This window comes from Neolamprologus brichardi, chromosome 14 (assembly GCF_056152115.1).
Source record: "Neolamprologus brichardi isolate AB-2024 chromosome 14, ASM5615211v1, whole genome shotgun sequence".
NCBI classification, from domain to species: domain Eukaryota; kingdom Metazoa; phylum Chordata; class Actinopteri; order Cichliformes; family Cichlidae; genus Neolamprologus; species Neolamprologus brichardi.
In genome coordinates, this window is record NC_142117.1 from 13133868 (window position 1) to 13150353 (window position 16486).

The following is a 16486-nucleotide window of genomic DNA, read 5'->3' on the forward strand; positions in this document are numbered from 1 at the left end:
GTGTGTAGTGTGCAGGAGGACGACTATAGGGGCTGGTATAAGAGTCACACCTGTTAGTCATGCAATAATCGAGCTCCTCATCGTGTTTATAGTACTTTCCAGTACTTCCTCCGTGTTGTCCGCTCCACTCATATCCCGCATTCCTTTTCTCCCTTTCCACCTCCCATTATCAGCCTGGATCCCGTGCTCTCCTCCCGCTTTCCCGCTCCCTCTTGCTCCCTGTAGCCTCGTTTCCAGTGAACCTCCTGACTTGGCTAACCCACTCCAAATCTCACTGCAGCAGATGGTGCTGTGTTTGCATTGGGCCAGGTCTCCTAGCAACCCCGTCTCACTCCATCTCTCTTTCCTAAACCGGAGCAGTGGAGGAGTTGGTGTCATGCACTGTCTGGGTCTGCCGTGCCCACCCCTCTTCTGTCTCTCAAACTGACCTGGCTGCCTCTCAGTGTTCATGTCTATGCAAAAGTAGGGCAGCGGCTGACTGTCTGGATGACTATACGTGTGCAACGAGCACATCGGATGTGAAAAATGGGCAAAGCAGGACACAGCATATGATGTGACTCCCACATACACACACATGCACACAGAAAAAAATGGGATTTGTAACCCCATGTGGCCTAGATTTTACAGATGTTCACATATGTTGTGACGGCAGAGAGATCGCATCTGGGTCATGTTGGGTACAAAGACGTTTAATATATTTTATATTTTAAACTGGAAACTTACAAATGTACATTATATCTGTGTGTTGGTATTTTCTTTATTATCCCATGATCTAATATCCTGCCAGGGAGGCTTCTGAAACAATAGATGCCGGAATATGTAACAGTAGATGCAATCTGCCAGGCTGCAAACAACCACCCACACACTCTACTTTATGAGGAGGGCAAATGAAGACTCTCATCCTGACATCACAGTGGTCCTTTTGTTTTTATGGTACCTGTGGTCCAGTAGACTTACACAGCTGTGTCTGCATATATACTGTGTACTGGTTAATCTTTAAATAGATTCCCACAAGGATTACTGAAGTACAAAACCACATACACCAAACACTGAACTCAATATTAAGGTGAAAGTGCATCCATCCATTAATTTCTGCTTAGGACCAGGTTGTAGGGGCAGTGATTTAAGTTGAGAAGTCCAGACCTCCTTCTCCCAAGTCACCACCTCCACTAAGGCACTAAGACATTCCCAGGCCAGCTGAGAGACATAATCTGTCCGATGCATCTGGATCTAACCTAGGGCCTCCTCCGGGTAGGACATGCCCAGAACACCTCACCCAGGAGGTGCCCAGGAGGCATTCTTGTCAATATAGAGGTGTAGCAGCTCTACTCTGAGCCTCTCTTGAACGACTGAACTTCTCAACCTGTCTTCAAACAGGAGCCCAGCCACCCCAGGCGAAAGCTAAGTTTTGCCGATCTATGATCTTGTTATTTCAGTTACTACCCAGAGCTCGTGACCACAGGTGAGGGTAAGGATGTCGATCAACCAGTAAAACAAAAGCTTTAATTTTACACTCAAGACTCTATTTACCTTGACAGACCAGTGCAATTTCTAGATGACTACAGCCATGGCTATCCATGAAAGTAACAGAGCAAATCCCAGGAAACAAAATGGAGCCGAAGAAAGGGCAATATTCCTATTTATTATAAATAATTATTATTTTCATCCTTTGGTTTCATGGATTTAAAAAAGCAATGCAAGGTGTTAATCGTTGAGGTTTAGAAGCCCTAAAACACGCTAAGCTGCAGGTTCACATTTACTGAAGGGACATTAAAGTCTTACTGGCTTTCTGAACGCACTCTTATTTCCACAAATTTTTCCTTTAAGCAAAGGTTTTTTGGGGTTTTTTATGGCACAAGTTTGCTGCCATGCTCTCGAGTCTCTAATGGCTCCCAGAAAATCATCCATCATGCACAGATAAGCAAACCCACCCAAACAAACACACACACACACGCACACCGCTGTGATACTTAAGTGTAGCCGAGGGAGAACACACAATACAAATGGCAGCTCCAAGCCATGTTATGATGCCCCTGTCCCTGATTAATTGCTTTAATTTACTTTTCCAGCTGTGGCACACAGACAACACAAATGATTAATCCTTCTCCTCCAAGTGTGGTAGCATGAAACTCAACAACCCACAGCTTCACAAGTGCAGTGCTGTGTAACTTTTTGTTCACTTGCCCTAAATAAAATGATGCTGTCTCTTGTGTAAAATGCTCTTTGGTGCTGGTAATCAATAGGAAGACATGAAGTGTCGACAGCAGATTGTTTGCACCAGCATCTAAAAGCACCTTCTGTGGTTTTTCCTTCTTTTTGGAGGAAATTGCTGCCCCCCCCAAGGGAAGCAAAGTGCCGCCTACTTGTTTGTTTGCATGGGTAGAAGTACCCGCAGGCCCCAACAGAGCAAGGAAGGTTTTTTCCTTCCCCACTCATATCTGTATCGGACACACAGGCCAAGGCTGGAGAGGAACAAGCGAGGCGAGCACAAAACAATGAAAAGGCCTTCAGTGAGGCTGGTCTGAGTGATGACATTTGCTGTTAAGGGACCTGACAGTCTTGGTCTGCAAACAGCAAAAACATTGAGACAGTTTTCCAACACAAGAGCAGTTCGTCTCAGAAATCTTCCACAACTTTAACTGCTCTGCACTGAGGTAATGTAAAACCTGGGCAATCTTTATGGATTAAAGTCTGGATAAAGTGGGGCGCCGACAACACATAACAGTCTTCTTCTAATCATGAGTTATTTGATGATCTCACTCACTCACTTGTTTTGTAGCAGTTAAACACAGGTGATATCCTTCTGTGATCCTGGATCACACACATGTTTTTTTCTCCAGGTTTTCTGAAGGTCTTTCAAAAACGTTCTTGTTAAGCCACTTAACACTGACTGATGAAACGTTCAGCCATAAACAAGGTTAACTCCACTGTGTTGCTAGCAGCTTCATCATCATTTGCTCCCACTTCTTTACCTGAATCTATGAAAAATGGCAAAGATACCACAGTTTGACAGGTATAGAATTTTATTTTTGCACCAAGAAGGTAATTTCCAAAGCGCTATTAGCTGAAAACATACAGCATATCTCAGCATAGTGTGCAGTGGATCCTTAAACAATCTGAGGAAGTGTGCTAACAGGCCATTCTTAAGGAAGAATCAGACAGAGAAGGCTGATGTGGGCCGAACTACATAAGAACTGGACAGAAAATCAGCTGGTCTGTTGAACTGATGAATCCAAATTTGAAATCTTTTGTTCAATTTAATTCAGTTTTATTTATACAGCGCCAAATCACAACAACAGTCGCCTTGAGGCGCTTTATATTGTAAGATAGGCACTACAATAATACATACAGAGAAAAACCCAACAATTATATGACCCCCTATGAGCAAGCACTTTGGCGACAGTGGGAAGGAAAAACTCCCTTTTAACAGGAAGAAACCTCCAGCAGAACCAGGCTCAGGGAGGGGCGGCCATCTGCTGCGACCAGTTGGAGTGAGAGAAGTAAAACAGGATAAAAGACATGCTGTGGAAGAGAGACAGAGATTAATAACAGATATGATTCAATGCAGAGAGGTCTATTAACACATAGTGAGTGAGAAAGGTGACTGGAAAGGAAAAACTCAATGCATCATGGGAATCCCCGGCAGCCTACGTCTATTGCAGCATAACTAAGGGAGGATTCAGGGTCACCTGGTCCAGCCCTAACTATATGCTTTAGCAAAAAGGAAAGTTTTAAGCCTAATCTTAAAAGTAGAGATAGTGTCTGTCTCCTGAATCCAAACTGGAAGCTGGTTCCACAGAAGAGGGGCCTGAAAACTGAAGGCTCTCCCTCCCATTCTACTTTTAAATACTCTAGGAACAACAAGTAGGCCTGCAGTGTGAGAGCGAAGTGCTCTAATGGGGTGATATGGTACTATAATGTCATTGATTGGTTGAGATCAGGAGAAAGGTACATCATTAAATGCCATCTGTGAAACACAGTGGAGGTTCTGTTGTGGTTTGAGGTTGCATTTCACCCGGTGGTGCTGGAGCTCTTAAAGGAATTAACAATACAGAAAAGCACCATCAGATTTTGATCCAGCATTTAGTTTTTTCAGCATGACACTTATACCTGAATAAGAGAACACACATTAGATCATTTTGAATCATAGATTGGCCTCAACATCACTGATGCACTGTCTGTTTGCACGTGTCAATAAATCACTGCACATATTTTCTATTTTCCTAACAAATATATAAAGAAGTGAGGGGTAGGTCAAGACTTATTTGGATTTAATGTTTCATTTTATATAACTGGCGAACTGAAATGGGGACTGAAATGACCTCCGCCCAAAACAGTGTCTAATTTAATGAGCTACTTTGAGAAGATTAAGTTAAGTTTTTGTCTTTTTAATGCTCTTCAGTGAATGTATTTTGCTTGGTGGAAGAGGCACTGTGTATTCCTTAAATTTGTTTAAAATGAACTGCAATCTTCAGAATGACCGCAGCTGCTTACAGAGCTAAACAGCTAAATGACTAATCCACACAAACAGCATCATGCTATAAATAATCCTCCTAGTGGGTCACACTGAAATTGCTGCCAAAAATAATGAGTCACTTGAAGTGTTTTCTTGTCTTACTAACATGTCAGCAGCCTGAGTCTGCCGGCCTGCTCGTCTCTTCTCTTCATGAAAACATCGTCAGGCAAATGTGAAAGGGAAACTGCTCCACAGCTCGTACAGTCAGCTGTTGTGATGTGGCCTGAAGTGTGTAAGAAGGTGAATAATGCCAAAGGTTACGGTGTGAAGCAGCACAGGCCTAAATCGAGCTCAGTGCACTCTCTGACCTCTCATCTCTAAGTCCCAGCACACAACGTAGCAACCATCGAGTACAAAATAGCACTTTAAAGAGCCCATAAAACTAAAATAAAATGCAACCTTTCTGCCACAGCATGAATTTTAATTACAGATTTGGAGAAAGCAGGCCGACTCTGGTGCTATGCGATCATGTTGCTCTCATTTTGTTGTGACAGCTTCTGAGGGGTCAGGGAGGCTGCTGGGAAAAGCTGAGCCTGCTGACAAAGGCAACATTGACTCTGTCAACCGCAGAAATAAATCATGTGATAGAATTGTGTTTAGAAGATGATAATAGACTGTGGCTGTTCACTCTTAGATAGAAAGTGTGATTTATGAGTCTGCTTATTACAAAGACTGAAGACAGCCTGCATCCAAAGATAAGTAAATCGACTAACATCTTCAAACCTAACTCTGTGTGAACCCCTCTCCACATAGTAAACTACTATATAAGACTTAAGATATAGATTAAAAAAGAGCACCTAACCTTCTTCTGTTCATAGCCTGTACACTCACTACAGCCTGTACATACTTAAAGCTATAGCATATTCATAATATTCCTTCATACCGTGTATATTGTAACATAGTAGACCCATATTTTGTACCCTCATACCTATAATAGTATAATAATAATAATATATCTATATATCTATATTATTGCTAAAGCACTTTCTGGATGGATGCAAACTGCATTTCGTTGCCTTGTACTTGTGACATGTGCAATGACAATAAAGTTGAATTCTATTCTATTTTATTCTATTCTATTACCATTGAAAAAAATATCATGTTCTCCCTGTATTTAAATCTCAGAAATGATATGAGTGTTATGACAAGTGTTAGGTAAAAAAGGACATAGAGGATGTCATACTTTACATTGACTTTAGAGAATATGAGTTCTAGGAGTTGTAGATCTGCAGCAAAAATGAGTAGTTGTAAAAACTTGAAAACATAATTACAATTTAAATGGGTGGTTTCCCTGGTAAAATCTGTCCTCCTGGGAACAATGGATGTAGAGAAAAGGTTCCACAAAAGTACTTGTAGGAGAGTAGTTGTTACTAATGTAACTCTAGTTCTATGAGTAAGTTTGTGAAAGTGCAGACTTTTAACTTTAATTCAAGCAGTTTTACAAAAATGAAATATGCATTAACTGTTTAGGGAATCAAGGCCTTTATACAGCGGGTGCGTAAAATTCATGCAAATATTTTATGTGTGAAAAATATATTTTGGACTCTTCTTGATGCAGCCATTCACACGAACCACATAATGTATTTGCTTTTGCAGTATTCTTTGAGTCATCGTATTATTTGCACTATGAGATGCTGTCTGATCAGTTGTGCAGAACGTGTAGCCCTGTACACTTTGCAGTTCATCCTGCAGCTTCTATCAGCGGTCACATCTATAAACACTAGTGACCTGCTTCCAGTGGGAGCAGCACAGGCCCATACCATAACACTTCCTCTGCTATGTTTGACAGATGATGTGGTTTGTTTCAGAACATAAGTCGTTTCTCTCTTTTACTAAACTTTTCTCTTCCCATCATTCTGGTACAAGTTCATCTAAAGATTATTTATTTTCCTTTACAGGACTGTGCAGACTCTTCTATATGTTTTCTGGTAAAGCCTAATTTGGCCTTATTCTTGAACTAACTAACTAACTACTGATTTGCACGTGTTGTAAACTGTATTTACGTTTATGAAAGAGTCTCTTGATTGTAGACTTTGATTATTCATGCAAATATATCATGTATTAAAAATACTTTTGTACTTATCTATTTTTAATGCAGCCGTTCACACCGACCGGCTAATTTTACAGGATAAATTTGTAGCATTTATTTTTTTCAGGCTGACCAATCAGACCACAACTGCGCTCCGGGTCAATTGGCTCTCTGAAATAATTTTTCTGCCTCCTCAGATGTGGTCTTAACTCTGCCAACAAGAGTTCAAACTCCTCCTCTCACATCCTGAAATATGTATAAAAGCAACTGTGATAAAACTTCAACTCCTGGATCAAACTATGAAATTCTCCCTGCTGCCGTTTTCTCCTGACAGGCACATGAACTCATATTTTCCATTTCTTCTGTTTGTTGTTTAGAAACATCAGGACCAGCTTATCATCGCTTGATGTTGACTCCAAAAGCTGCTTTGAGAACCCTTTTGACTGGGTTTGCAGCATGTTTTAAAACATTCTATTATTTGCGTTATAAAGCTTTTTCTAATCGGTTCTGCAGTATATTTCTGGATCTGAGCAGAGAGATTTTAGATTGGTAAGATTTTAAGGATTTCCTTCTTAACCATGGAAATAATTCTGTGATCATCCACTTTAGTTGTCTTCTGTGGTCTTTCAGGTCTTTTGGTATTGCTCAGCTGCTCAACCAGACTGTTGATTTGGCAGCTCCTAAAGTTTTTACTCTCTGATGGGTTTAATTTTGGTTGTTCAGCCTAATGACGGCCTCCTTTGTTTGTACTGCCATCTTTTTGGATTTGCTTACTGAGAGCTCCAGTAAGCAAATAACAAATACAAGATAATGGGCTTCACATGGTCATGCAACTGCCTCTCAATGAGTTGCTGTTGAGACTGAAAATTGACTGTAATTCTTAAATAGTTATTGCAATTTTGTTATTTTATTCCGTTAAAGTGTTTTTTGTTCCACCCCTTGATTATAAAAAACATAGAAAGAATTATCCAAAAACCAATCGACCTAACTGTGTGTAATGTGCACAAAAATAAAAACAGATTTGTACAAGACCAGCTGTGATGCAGCTTTAAGGGAGAGGTCTGCACTGCATGAGGCCTTCAAATGAGAAATTAATGAAGCACATTAGCAAAACAAACACATGAAAACACACAATCAAAAAAAGAAAATGTGAATCACCACCACGTGCACAGGGGACAGCAGTGGCTTTAGTTTCATGTGCAAAGGATGGATGCAATTATATGTCACCAGCAGTTTCTCTGAAACCACTATTGTTTACTAGTTACTCTTCTTGCCAGTTTCACAAAGCTTTGTGCACAACCTGCACTGCTGTATGCTTTTGTTCTTGTATAACCTACTACAGTTCAGTTTATCTCCATCTGTGTGAACCATCGTGCTGAACCTGTCAGTGTAAACACTGATCTAAAAAATGCTGCATACGTGGGGCTTCTTGGTCCCTGCTGAATCCTCAGACAGACCGAGGCTGCGCTGCTGCTGCTGCTGCCAGGAGACCTGTTGTAAGAGACTGCAGAGGCTATAAATAGCTCAGCCCTGTCTTTCTCACAGGCACCACCCACTACATAACCCATGTGACACAACAGCAGCACAAAGCAAAACAGTTCAGCACCGCTGCACACTGAGCCACTGAGAGGGGAGTGGAACAACATGTACTGATGTAGGGCTCTTTAAAGAGAGAGAGCTGCTTTAATGACATCTCTTTGTCTGTAGAGACAGCATAACATTTTTATGCATGCATTTTAACATTAGTGGATTTAGGTGTCCTCTAAGCTTTTTTGCCATGGTAACAACTAATGCTATCAATAAAAAGTGACTATTTGTTATTACAACAATAATGTTGAACAAGAGGACAGTTTAAAGGCTTTTGGAAAGTCCATTTATTAAATGTGCTTCACTTGTACATGACATGTTGTTTCTGTCTCAAAGTGGAGATGACCGAAGTGTGCACCAGACAGAGGGGTCACTTCTTTTTGTATAGACACGTTTTAAGAATTCACAGTTTTGCACATCTGACGAACGTCTTTGTGCGCACTGCCCTTTGATCTGCTGTTCTGCCCTGATTGTATTCACCGTATTTTTGATTGATCCTCAGATGTCACGTGTCGCTATGATTAGCTGTGTGCCGCTCTACAGATCCTCAGCCTGTTGCTGTTGTTGTTGTTGCTGCTCAACACTCTCAGCTTACAGGATTTACTGACCTACAAAAGGGTTACTGCTGTTTTGGGCCTGCAGGTTTACAGTCCCTGCTGACTGTAAACAGAGCACACCTGTGGCCTGTCTGCACCTGACTGCAGCTGTGACCGTCACAGAGAGGGGATGCATTTCTGTAGCACACCTGTACACTTTAAATTTAAATAAATGTTTGAAGCACCCTCAGCAGACACTTAGAATGTAGTAGAATGGGAGGGAGAGCCTTCAGTTTTCAGGCCCCTCTTCTGTGGAACCAGCTTCCAGTTTGGATTCGGGAGACAGACACTATCTCTACTTTTAAGATTAGGCTTAAAACTTTCCTTTTTGCTAAAGCATATAGTTAGGGCTGGACCAGGTGACCCTGAATCCTCCCTTAGTTATGCTGCAATAGATGTAGGCTGCCGGGGGATTCCCATGATGCATTGAGTTTTTCCTTTCCAGTCACCTTTCTCACTCACTATGTGTTAACAGACCTCTCTGTATTGAATCGTATCTGTTATTAATCTCTGTCTCTCTTCCACAGCATGTCTTTTATCCTGTCTTCCTTCCCTCACCCCAACCGGTCGCAGCAGATGGCCGCCCCTCCCTGAGCCTGGTTCTGCCGGAGGTTTCTTCCTGTTAAAAGGGAGTTTTTCCTTCCCACTGTCGCCAAAGTGCTTGCTCATAGGGGGTCATATGATTGTTGGGCTTTTCTCTGTATCTATGAAGCGCCTTGAGGCGACATTTGTTGTGATTTGGCGGTATATAAATAAAATTGAATTGAATTGAATTGAACTTTATTAGGTACACCTTGCCTTAATTCTTTGTGGCAAAAAATTCAGCGAGGTGCTGGAAACAGTCCTCAGAGGTTTTGTTCATGTTGACACGATAGCATAAAAGAGTTGCTGCAAATCCACCATGTGAATCTCCCGTTCCATCACATCCCAAAAGTGTCTCTCTTGGATTGAGATCTGGTGACTGTGGAGGTTTATTTGAGTACAGTAAACTCACTCATCATCATCTGACCAGTGTTACATGGCGCATTATTATACAAGCAGCAGCTATAAGAAGATGGTTGGACTGTGGCCATGAAGGAATTTACATGAGCAGCAACAGTACTCATGTAGGGTGTGATGATTAAATGATGCTCAGTTGGTACTAAGGAGTCCCAAGTGTGCAAAGAAAATATCCTGACACCATTACACCACCAACCTGAACTGTTGGCACAATCCATGCTTTCAGGTCCTTTACACCAAACTCTGACCGTCCAAATGTTGCAGCAGAAATTCTGATCAGAACAATGTTTTTCCAATCTTCAGTTGTGCAGTTATGGTGAGCTGAATTGTGTCCTCAGTGTCCTCACCTTAGCCGACAGGATTGTGGTCTTCTGCTGCTGTGGCTCATCTGCTTTATGAAACATGTTGCATGTTCAGAAATGCTCTTCTGAATACCTTGGTTGTTATTCAAGCTGCTGTTGGCTTCCAATCAGCTCGATCAGCAGTTTGACAATCTTCCTCTGACCCCAAAAGGATATTTTTACACAGTGAACTGGATATTTGGTTGGAAAAGGAGACCTTTAGGTCTCTATAAACAATAGAGATGGGTGTGTGGGAAAATCCCAGCAGATCAGCAGCTTCTGAAATACTCAGACTTTAACTATAGTGTTGTGATTAAAAGACGCAAGCAGGGTTTATAACGCAGACATTACCAGCAGAGTTAATGATGATCTGCTGCTGTGAGGTGGTATTGTTTGTATTTTGTTTCTTCCTCAGCGACAATCAGCTGTACTGCAGTTAGGAGCATTTAAGGCTCTTATGAGGAGACGCGTTTGATCCTGGAGCAGCCCAGATTGGGGATTTATGTAATCTCAGCACAGTGGTTTTAGATTACACCGATTCATTTACTCACAAGTCCCGCAGCGCCTCCAACCATATCTCGGTGCGGTGGGGGAGGGTGTGGCTCAGGCTGATTCATTAGCAGTTTTTCCTCTTTTGTCTTTCATTGGCCAGAAAATCTAGGCAAAGGTGAGTGCCAACAAAGCACTTTAAAAATACTCGAGTCAATCCTTTTACTGGAAAACAGTCCACCCCAACCCCTGCTCCTGAAAAAGAAAAATCAATTAGCTGCATTAGGATTTCAAATCTGAATCCAACGCACATGAAGGGGTTATTGCTTCTGTAAAAGATGGTTATTGAGCCTACACCCGCTGCACCCTCCCACCACTGCGCTCTCATGCACATAAGGATGCCATTGTTTGCACTTGTCTGCACGTCATCTCCACATAGCTATTCACTTATTTCTTGGAAATCCTCAAAATCTGCCCAGCGACCGCCACGTTATCAGGTAAAAGGATTAACGGAGCAATGACTCAAGTAAATTATCAATCAGTGACTGTTGTGCAACATTGACATCTTCCAAGAATACTAACATTTCTCAAAACTGTGCTCTTTACAGGCTTTGGTTTGTTCCCCAGAATTAAGATCCAATGAGGGAAAGAAGGAGACGCAGTCACGCCATGGTCTGTATTAATGAGCTGAAATATTTATTTTTAAAAACTGAAAAAATAAAAACAAACCCACCAACATAGTTTTAGTATATTATACAAAGACATATTTCAATGTTGCTATGTGAGTATCTGTTTCTCTCTGACTACAGTGTGAGGCAGTTTGAAAGGCTGGCTGAGCTGGTAGGACTAAACAGACATGAACCAGAGAGAGAGCCAAAGAGGGAGAGAGAGAGGTTAATAAAAAGGTAATTTGGGCAAAAAAATAAAAAATAAAATAAAACCCAAAATATCACTCGAGGTGCAATCGAGTCTTTCAAGACACTTGGAAAAAAAAATCCATACAAAGAAAATGCTCCTTTCTTTTATGGAGGTTTTCTTCTTCTACTGAAGTCAGCTACCAGATGTGTTGTCCAGATGTGGAAGAAGTGGCAGACTACAGCTAAAAATCATTTAGTACAAAAAGACCTGGACTCAATAGCACTGCAGATAATACTTCTTATTATTGGCAAATACTATTCGACCAGCAGCTGTTAAATTACCCAGTGTCACAACCTTTTAGAGATATGCAGCTGAAGCGGAGCGTCCAAAACTAAAGTACGTTAAGACACAGAGAGACAAACCCCCACCACCACCAACCGCGGGTCATCGAATAGAAAGAAGGTAAGTAACGTGTTGATGGTTGAAAATAAACGCCTGCTCGTCTCAGGTTTCAGAGTCCAGAGCAAAACGGCAGCTCGTCGGGTTCAGCAGGAAGTAAGGAAACTAACCGTTTCGTTTAAGTTAAACCGAATCCTTAAAAGCAAGCAAAATATTATTTCCAACAACAGGAGGCTTGTAGTTTATGTCCACAGCTACTTGGTCTTTAGGAAGCTATTGAAAAAACACAGCAGTTTGCTTTCGTCCGAGTCCCTGTGATCCCTCTGTCACTCAGAGAAGGAATTCAGGGAAAATAACGGCAGTCGGTTCCCCCTCTGTGCATAGCGAGAGGCTGGGTCACGTGATCAAACCGGGCCGATCTAAAGGTTTGTGCAGCGGGAATGGCCTCGAGTCCTCGTTTAAGTCTGACTTCTCATGGATATTGCTTCTCCTGCTGATTTATTGGGCTAAGCTTGTGACGAGACAGCAGAGGAGGGTCTTTGTCTTTACTGAACCGAGGAGCAAAACTTGTGTTTTGATGAAGAGAAAAAGACATCAGAACGAGCTCTATATTAAAAACTTTTTTTGATAAGAACAATAATAATAATAAAGAGGGCTGCCTCTCGCTACCCTGTTCCCCAGTTTAACCAGTAAAAGAAGGAAAATCTGAAAAATCAGACCCATGTTATTAGTGTTTTCAGCAAACCTGCTCATCTAAACCTTCCCCCTGATGCACGGCTACCTCCAATGATGTAGCATGAGGTAGTTCACAGGGACCGTGTGTGTGTGTGTGTGTGCTACTTTGCAACCCAACCCTCCTGCACATGGACTGTTCTATTTGAGCACTTATTAAAATAAAGACCAAAAATCAGGGGTGTGTCTGTGTGTGTGGGAGGGGTCGGTGTTTAAGTTAACAGTCATGGTCGTTACAATGGTGAGGAGGTGAAAGGCAGAAAGTCCAGCGACGCGGACTCAATAAGGTGAGAACTCACAGTGAGAAAAAAAGAAGCGTCTCGGGCTCCCGCGGTTTCACGCGCAGGACAAAAACATCTGTTTTTAATGGGAGAGCACGCCGTTTATGTTACGGAGACACGAATGTGGGCTGGGTGGACTCATCTCCCCCCTCCGTCCTGCTCCTCAGAGTTCGGCCTTTGTGCGGTGCGTCCCGGGATGACGAGTAGAACTTGTGCAGCCAGGAGGGAAACGACAATAAGAGACCTCGCCGCTGAGTTTTCCCAACACAGTCCAGGAGGAGGAGCGGGGGGAACGCCGTGAAGCTGGGCTGTGGGTCGTCTTTCACACCGTTCCTCGTGTACATGTGTTCGTCCCTCCGATACCACTAACACCCCCACCCATCCTCCGCTGTTGCTGAGCCCTTGGTGCTGTCCTTTATGGAAGCTTCGGGACATGGGTGGAGAAGCGGGTTTAGAAAAGAAGCACCTTTTCATTTGGCTTGGATAACAGACAAACAAATAATAATTAAAAAAAATAACAAGGGAGAAGAAAGGCTGAAAAGTGTGTCTATAAATAGAAAGAGGCAGACAGAAGCCGGTCTTCTGGGTTGAGGAGGAGTGGGGTGACGACACCGGTGGCGGGGATCAGCCTGTGCCTGTGGAGGACGAGGAGGAGACAGATTTTAAGTGTTTTTGTTGCTACATTTTTTTGGGGGGGGTTTTAAACCATGCATGAATTGTAACGCGGGTGCCCACCCTCTTCATCCTCGCCCCAGCCTTCTGCTACGCCAGCCAGTTCGTAATGCTTCTTCCTCAGCTCGCCGAGACGCTCTCGCTCCTTCTGCAGACGGGTCTCCAGCTCCAGAACCAGGACCTGAGGAGACCCCGACACGTTCACAGGACTGTTAGTCACTTTCCCCTCTCAAATCCTGGAAAACTAAAAACTATAAACAGATCGGCTCGAAGCTGAACAAACAAGGGAGAAGACGACCTTTCATCGAGCAACAGCCGATGATTTATTACATTTAAAACTGTACGCCACAGCTGCCAGCGTGGGTTTATGGGTGTCACGGCGTGATACAGATACAGCTCTTTAACTTTTCTCAAACACAGAAAATCCAACTGTCATCCAGGCTGAATTATGTCAGGCTCGTGTGTGTGTGTGTGAGAGAGAGAAAACCTTCTAAACAACCAGATGAAAGCTGTTGTTTAAACAGGTCTGACTTAAACTAAAACACACATCTTAAAATAGGAGCCCTGTGTGCGTTTCCAACAATGAGCTGTGTGTGTGTCTGTGTGTGTGAGAGAAGGTTTAGAGCTTCCCGTGTTTTTCTTTCAGTGTGGGTGAAGCAAAGCCACAACACAGACTCAAGTGTTCACATGAACCTTGGCTTCACTCACAACGAAAAACGAACCTTCAGAGTCTCGGATCAGCACGCCTACCCGAGCGGCTCGCTCGTTAAAAATAAGACTTTGTGATTATTTTGGGGCCAAAGAGGAGAGACTATTTTTACTCCACGTCCAATGAAAGGCACCTTGTGAAAAGCTTCTCGGATGAAGTTACGGTCACCTCCTGATTTAATTAAGACTCGCAGCTCAACCGTCGGCTGCTCGCTCACCTGTGCATCCATCTCCTGTCGCTTGATCTGGGTGAGAGTCATGCTGGAGAAATCCATAGTGTCTAGAAAAGACCGGCATAAATTGTTTTGTGGTTGTTGTTTTTCTTTTTTTTTTTTTTAAGGTAGCAGGAAATAGGAAACTAAAACTCACCCGTCTCTTCAATCTGGGACTTCCCAGACTTAGTGGAGGCCACGACGGCCGCGGTGGCCTGTGTGACTCCGCGGGACGCCTGCTGCAAGCGGTGCAGCTTGGTGCTGTCTTTGTCTGCTTTTACCTGCAGAAGGAGAGCAGCGATAATGCGAGAGACGTGAAATCTTTAACATCTTTCCCTGGAGTTTACTGCTAATGTAACGTTTTTAGCTTTCTCAAAAAAGCTAAACTTCTTTGCTCACCTTGGAAGCAGCCACGAGCTGTGCTGTGCTGGCAGCAATTTCATGTGAGCACACCATCAGCTCCTCAAACTTCCCTTTGCCCTGAACCACCAGGTCAGCAGCATCCCTGCAACAACAACACAGTGCAAAACAAACTCAAGGGAAGCTCTGATTTTAATTTAAAGCTAGAAAGGAAGTGGAAACAGAGTTTTTATACACTGGCGATTTTTATAGTGTTAACACTGGCTCTTTGGACAAAATTGGGAAAAAATGGACTTTGTTTACATTTGTTTCCTGATCTTTGACACTATTTATCACTGCCCCAATATTTATTTTATGAACTATTCATCCATTTTCTGCTTCTTATTCTGGTTGTGGGTGCTTAATTTAGTTTAGTTCGATCTCCCAGCATCTTAAACCAAAGCACACATAGAAACAACAAAAATGACTCCTTAAAACATAAACTATACCCCACATCAGGGTAAGCGTTTATAGCATAACATTTACATAACATTAGATAACAGCCATCATTACTTTTTTTAAATATAGTTTTACTGGTTTCTTGTATTTGGCAATTCCACTTGTTGAAAATACAGCACAGAGAGCGCAGCTCATCCTGGGGAACACTTACTCAGCTAACAGAGTCAGCTGAGTCCTAGATGTGGCGTCTGTACCAACGCCACATCTAGGAGGTTCCTTGGATGCCTGAACAATTTCACTTTGCTCTTTTTCTGCTTTGAACGACTGCCCGACCTAATCCCATCTCTAAGTGTGCGCCCAGGAACGCTTCAGAGGAAGCAGTCTGCATCTGTGATGTCATCTTCCCTGTCACTAGCCAGAGCTCCTGGGCATCACGCTCAGAAAAAACTGAAACTTTGTAAATTACCTCACGAGCCTTAAAGTGTTCGCTTTATCAATCTTCTTCTAAAAAAAGTCACCTCTTTGCTCATCATCATCAACTTTCCCACAGCAAGCACTCAGCCTTCAAGCACTTTAATACTTTGCTGTGAGGAAGACTCACAGAGGAGAGGAAGGCTACTTACACCATGACTGTAGCGCCCCATCCCACCGCTTTGGAGGCAGAGATCAGGCCCTCGGTCCAGCGTGAGTTCTTGGCATAAAATTCCTTCATGGAGGCTGCCCCCTGGTGGACAAACACCAAACATGTTTAAATTAGATGTTAGATATTGGGGTTATTTAAACTACACTAAAATACCAGTAACATAAAGCTGCAGTGTGACTCACCCTTCCACTCTCCACGATGTCCCTTTGCAGATCTTTGGAAGACAAAATAAGCTCCTTGATGGCCTGCATGAGCTCTGTGCAGGAGGCCAAGATCCTGCAGAGGGCGACAGAGCAGAAGACAATCACTGCCTGCAGCTCTCCAGCTCAAGCAAGCCTGATGTAGCTCAGAAGCTGTGCCTGCAGATATCTTGAACGCAGCTTGTAGCGATAGCTAATGCACGACTGATGCACCACTGACCCAAATCCTCAGTGCAGTTTGTGTGTTTTGTTTTGGTTACAGCTGTAGTGGCTGTTTGTTTCTCTGCATGATCATCTCCCACAGCAGCTACAGATTAAACACTTTTTTACATGAATAATTAAGTCACCCTGAGAATTAAGAGAAAGTTTGATTGGCTTAATTTGCACACAGAGTTAATTCACAGCCTGGATGAATACCAGAGAAAC

General features: G+C 42.8%; 1 protein-coding gene across 3 annotated transcripts in view; it reads right to left on the reverse strand.

Annotated features, from left to right (window-relative positions):
- Positions 1-11229: 11229 nt before the first annotated feature.
- hip1 (huntingtin interacting protein 1) overlaps positions 11230-16486 on the reverse strand; it is a 58442-nt gene continuing 53185 nt past the window's right edge. For all 3 annotated transcript variants that reach the window (XM_087850851.1, XM_087850850.1, XM_006799922.2), the window contains 7 exons: positions 16043-16136; positions 15841-15941; positions 14819-14924; positions 14577-14700; positions 14426-14487; positions 13563-13680; positions 11230-13462 (listed from right to left, as the gene is read on the reverse strand). In XM_087850851.1, the coding sequence (XP_087706977.1) occupies positions 13452-13462; positions 13563-13680; positions 14426-14487; positions 14577-14700; positions 14819-14924; positions 15841-15941; positions 16043-16136 (616 nt within the window). In that variant the 3' untranslated portion in view covers positions 11230-13451. The remainder of the gene's footprint in view (positions 13463-13562; positions 13681-14425; positions 14488-14576; positions 14701-14818; positions 14925-15840; positions 15942-16042; positions 16137-16486) is intronic.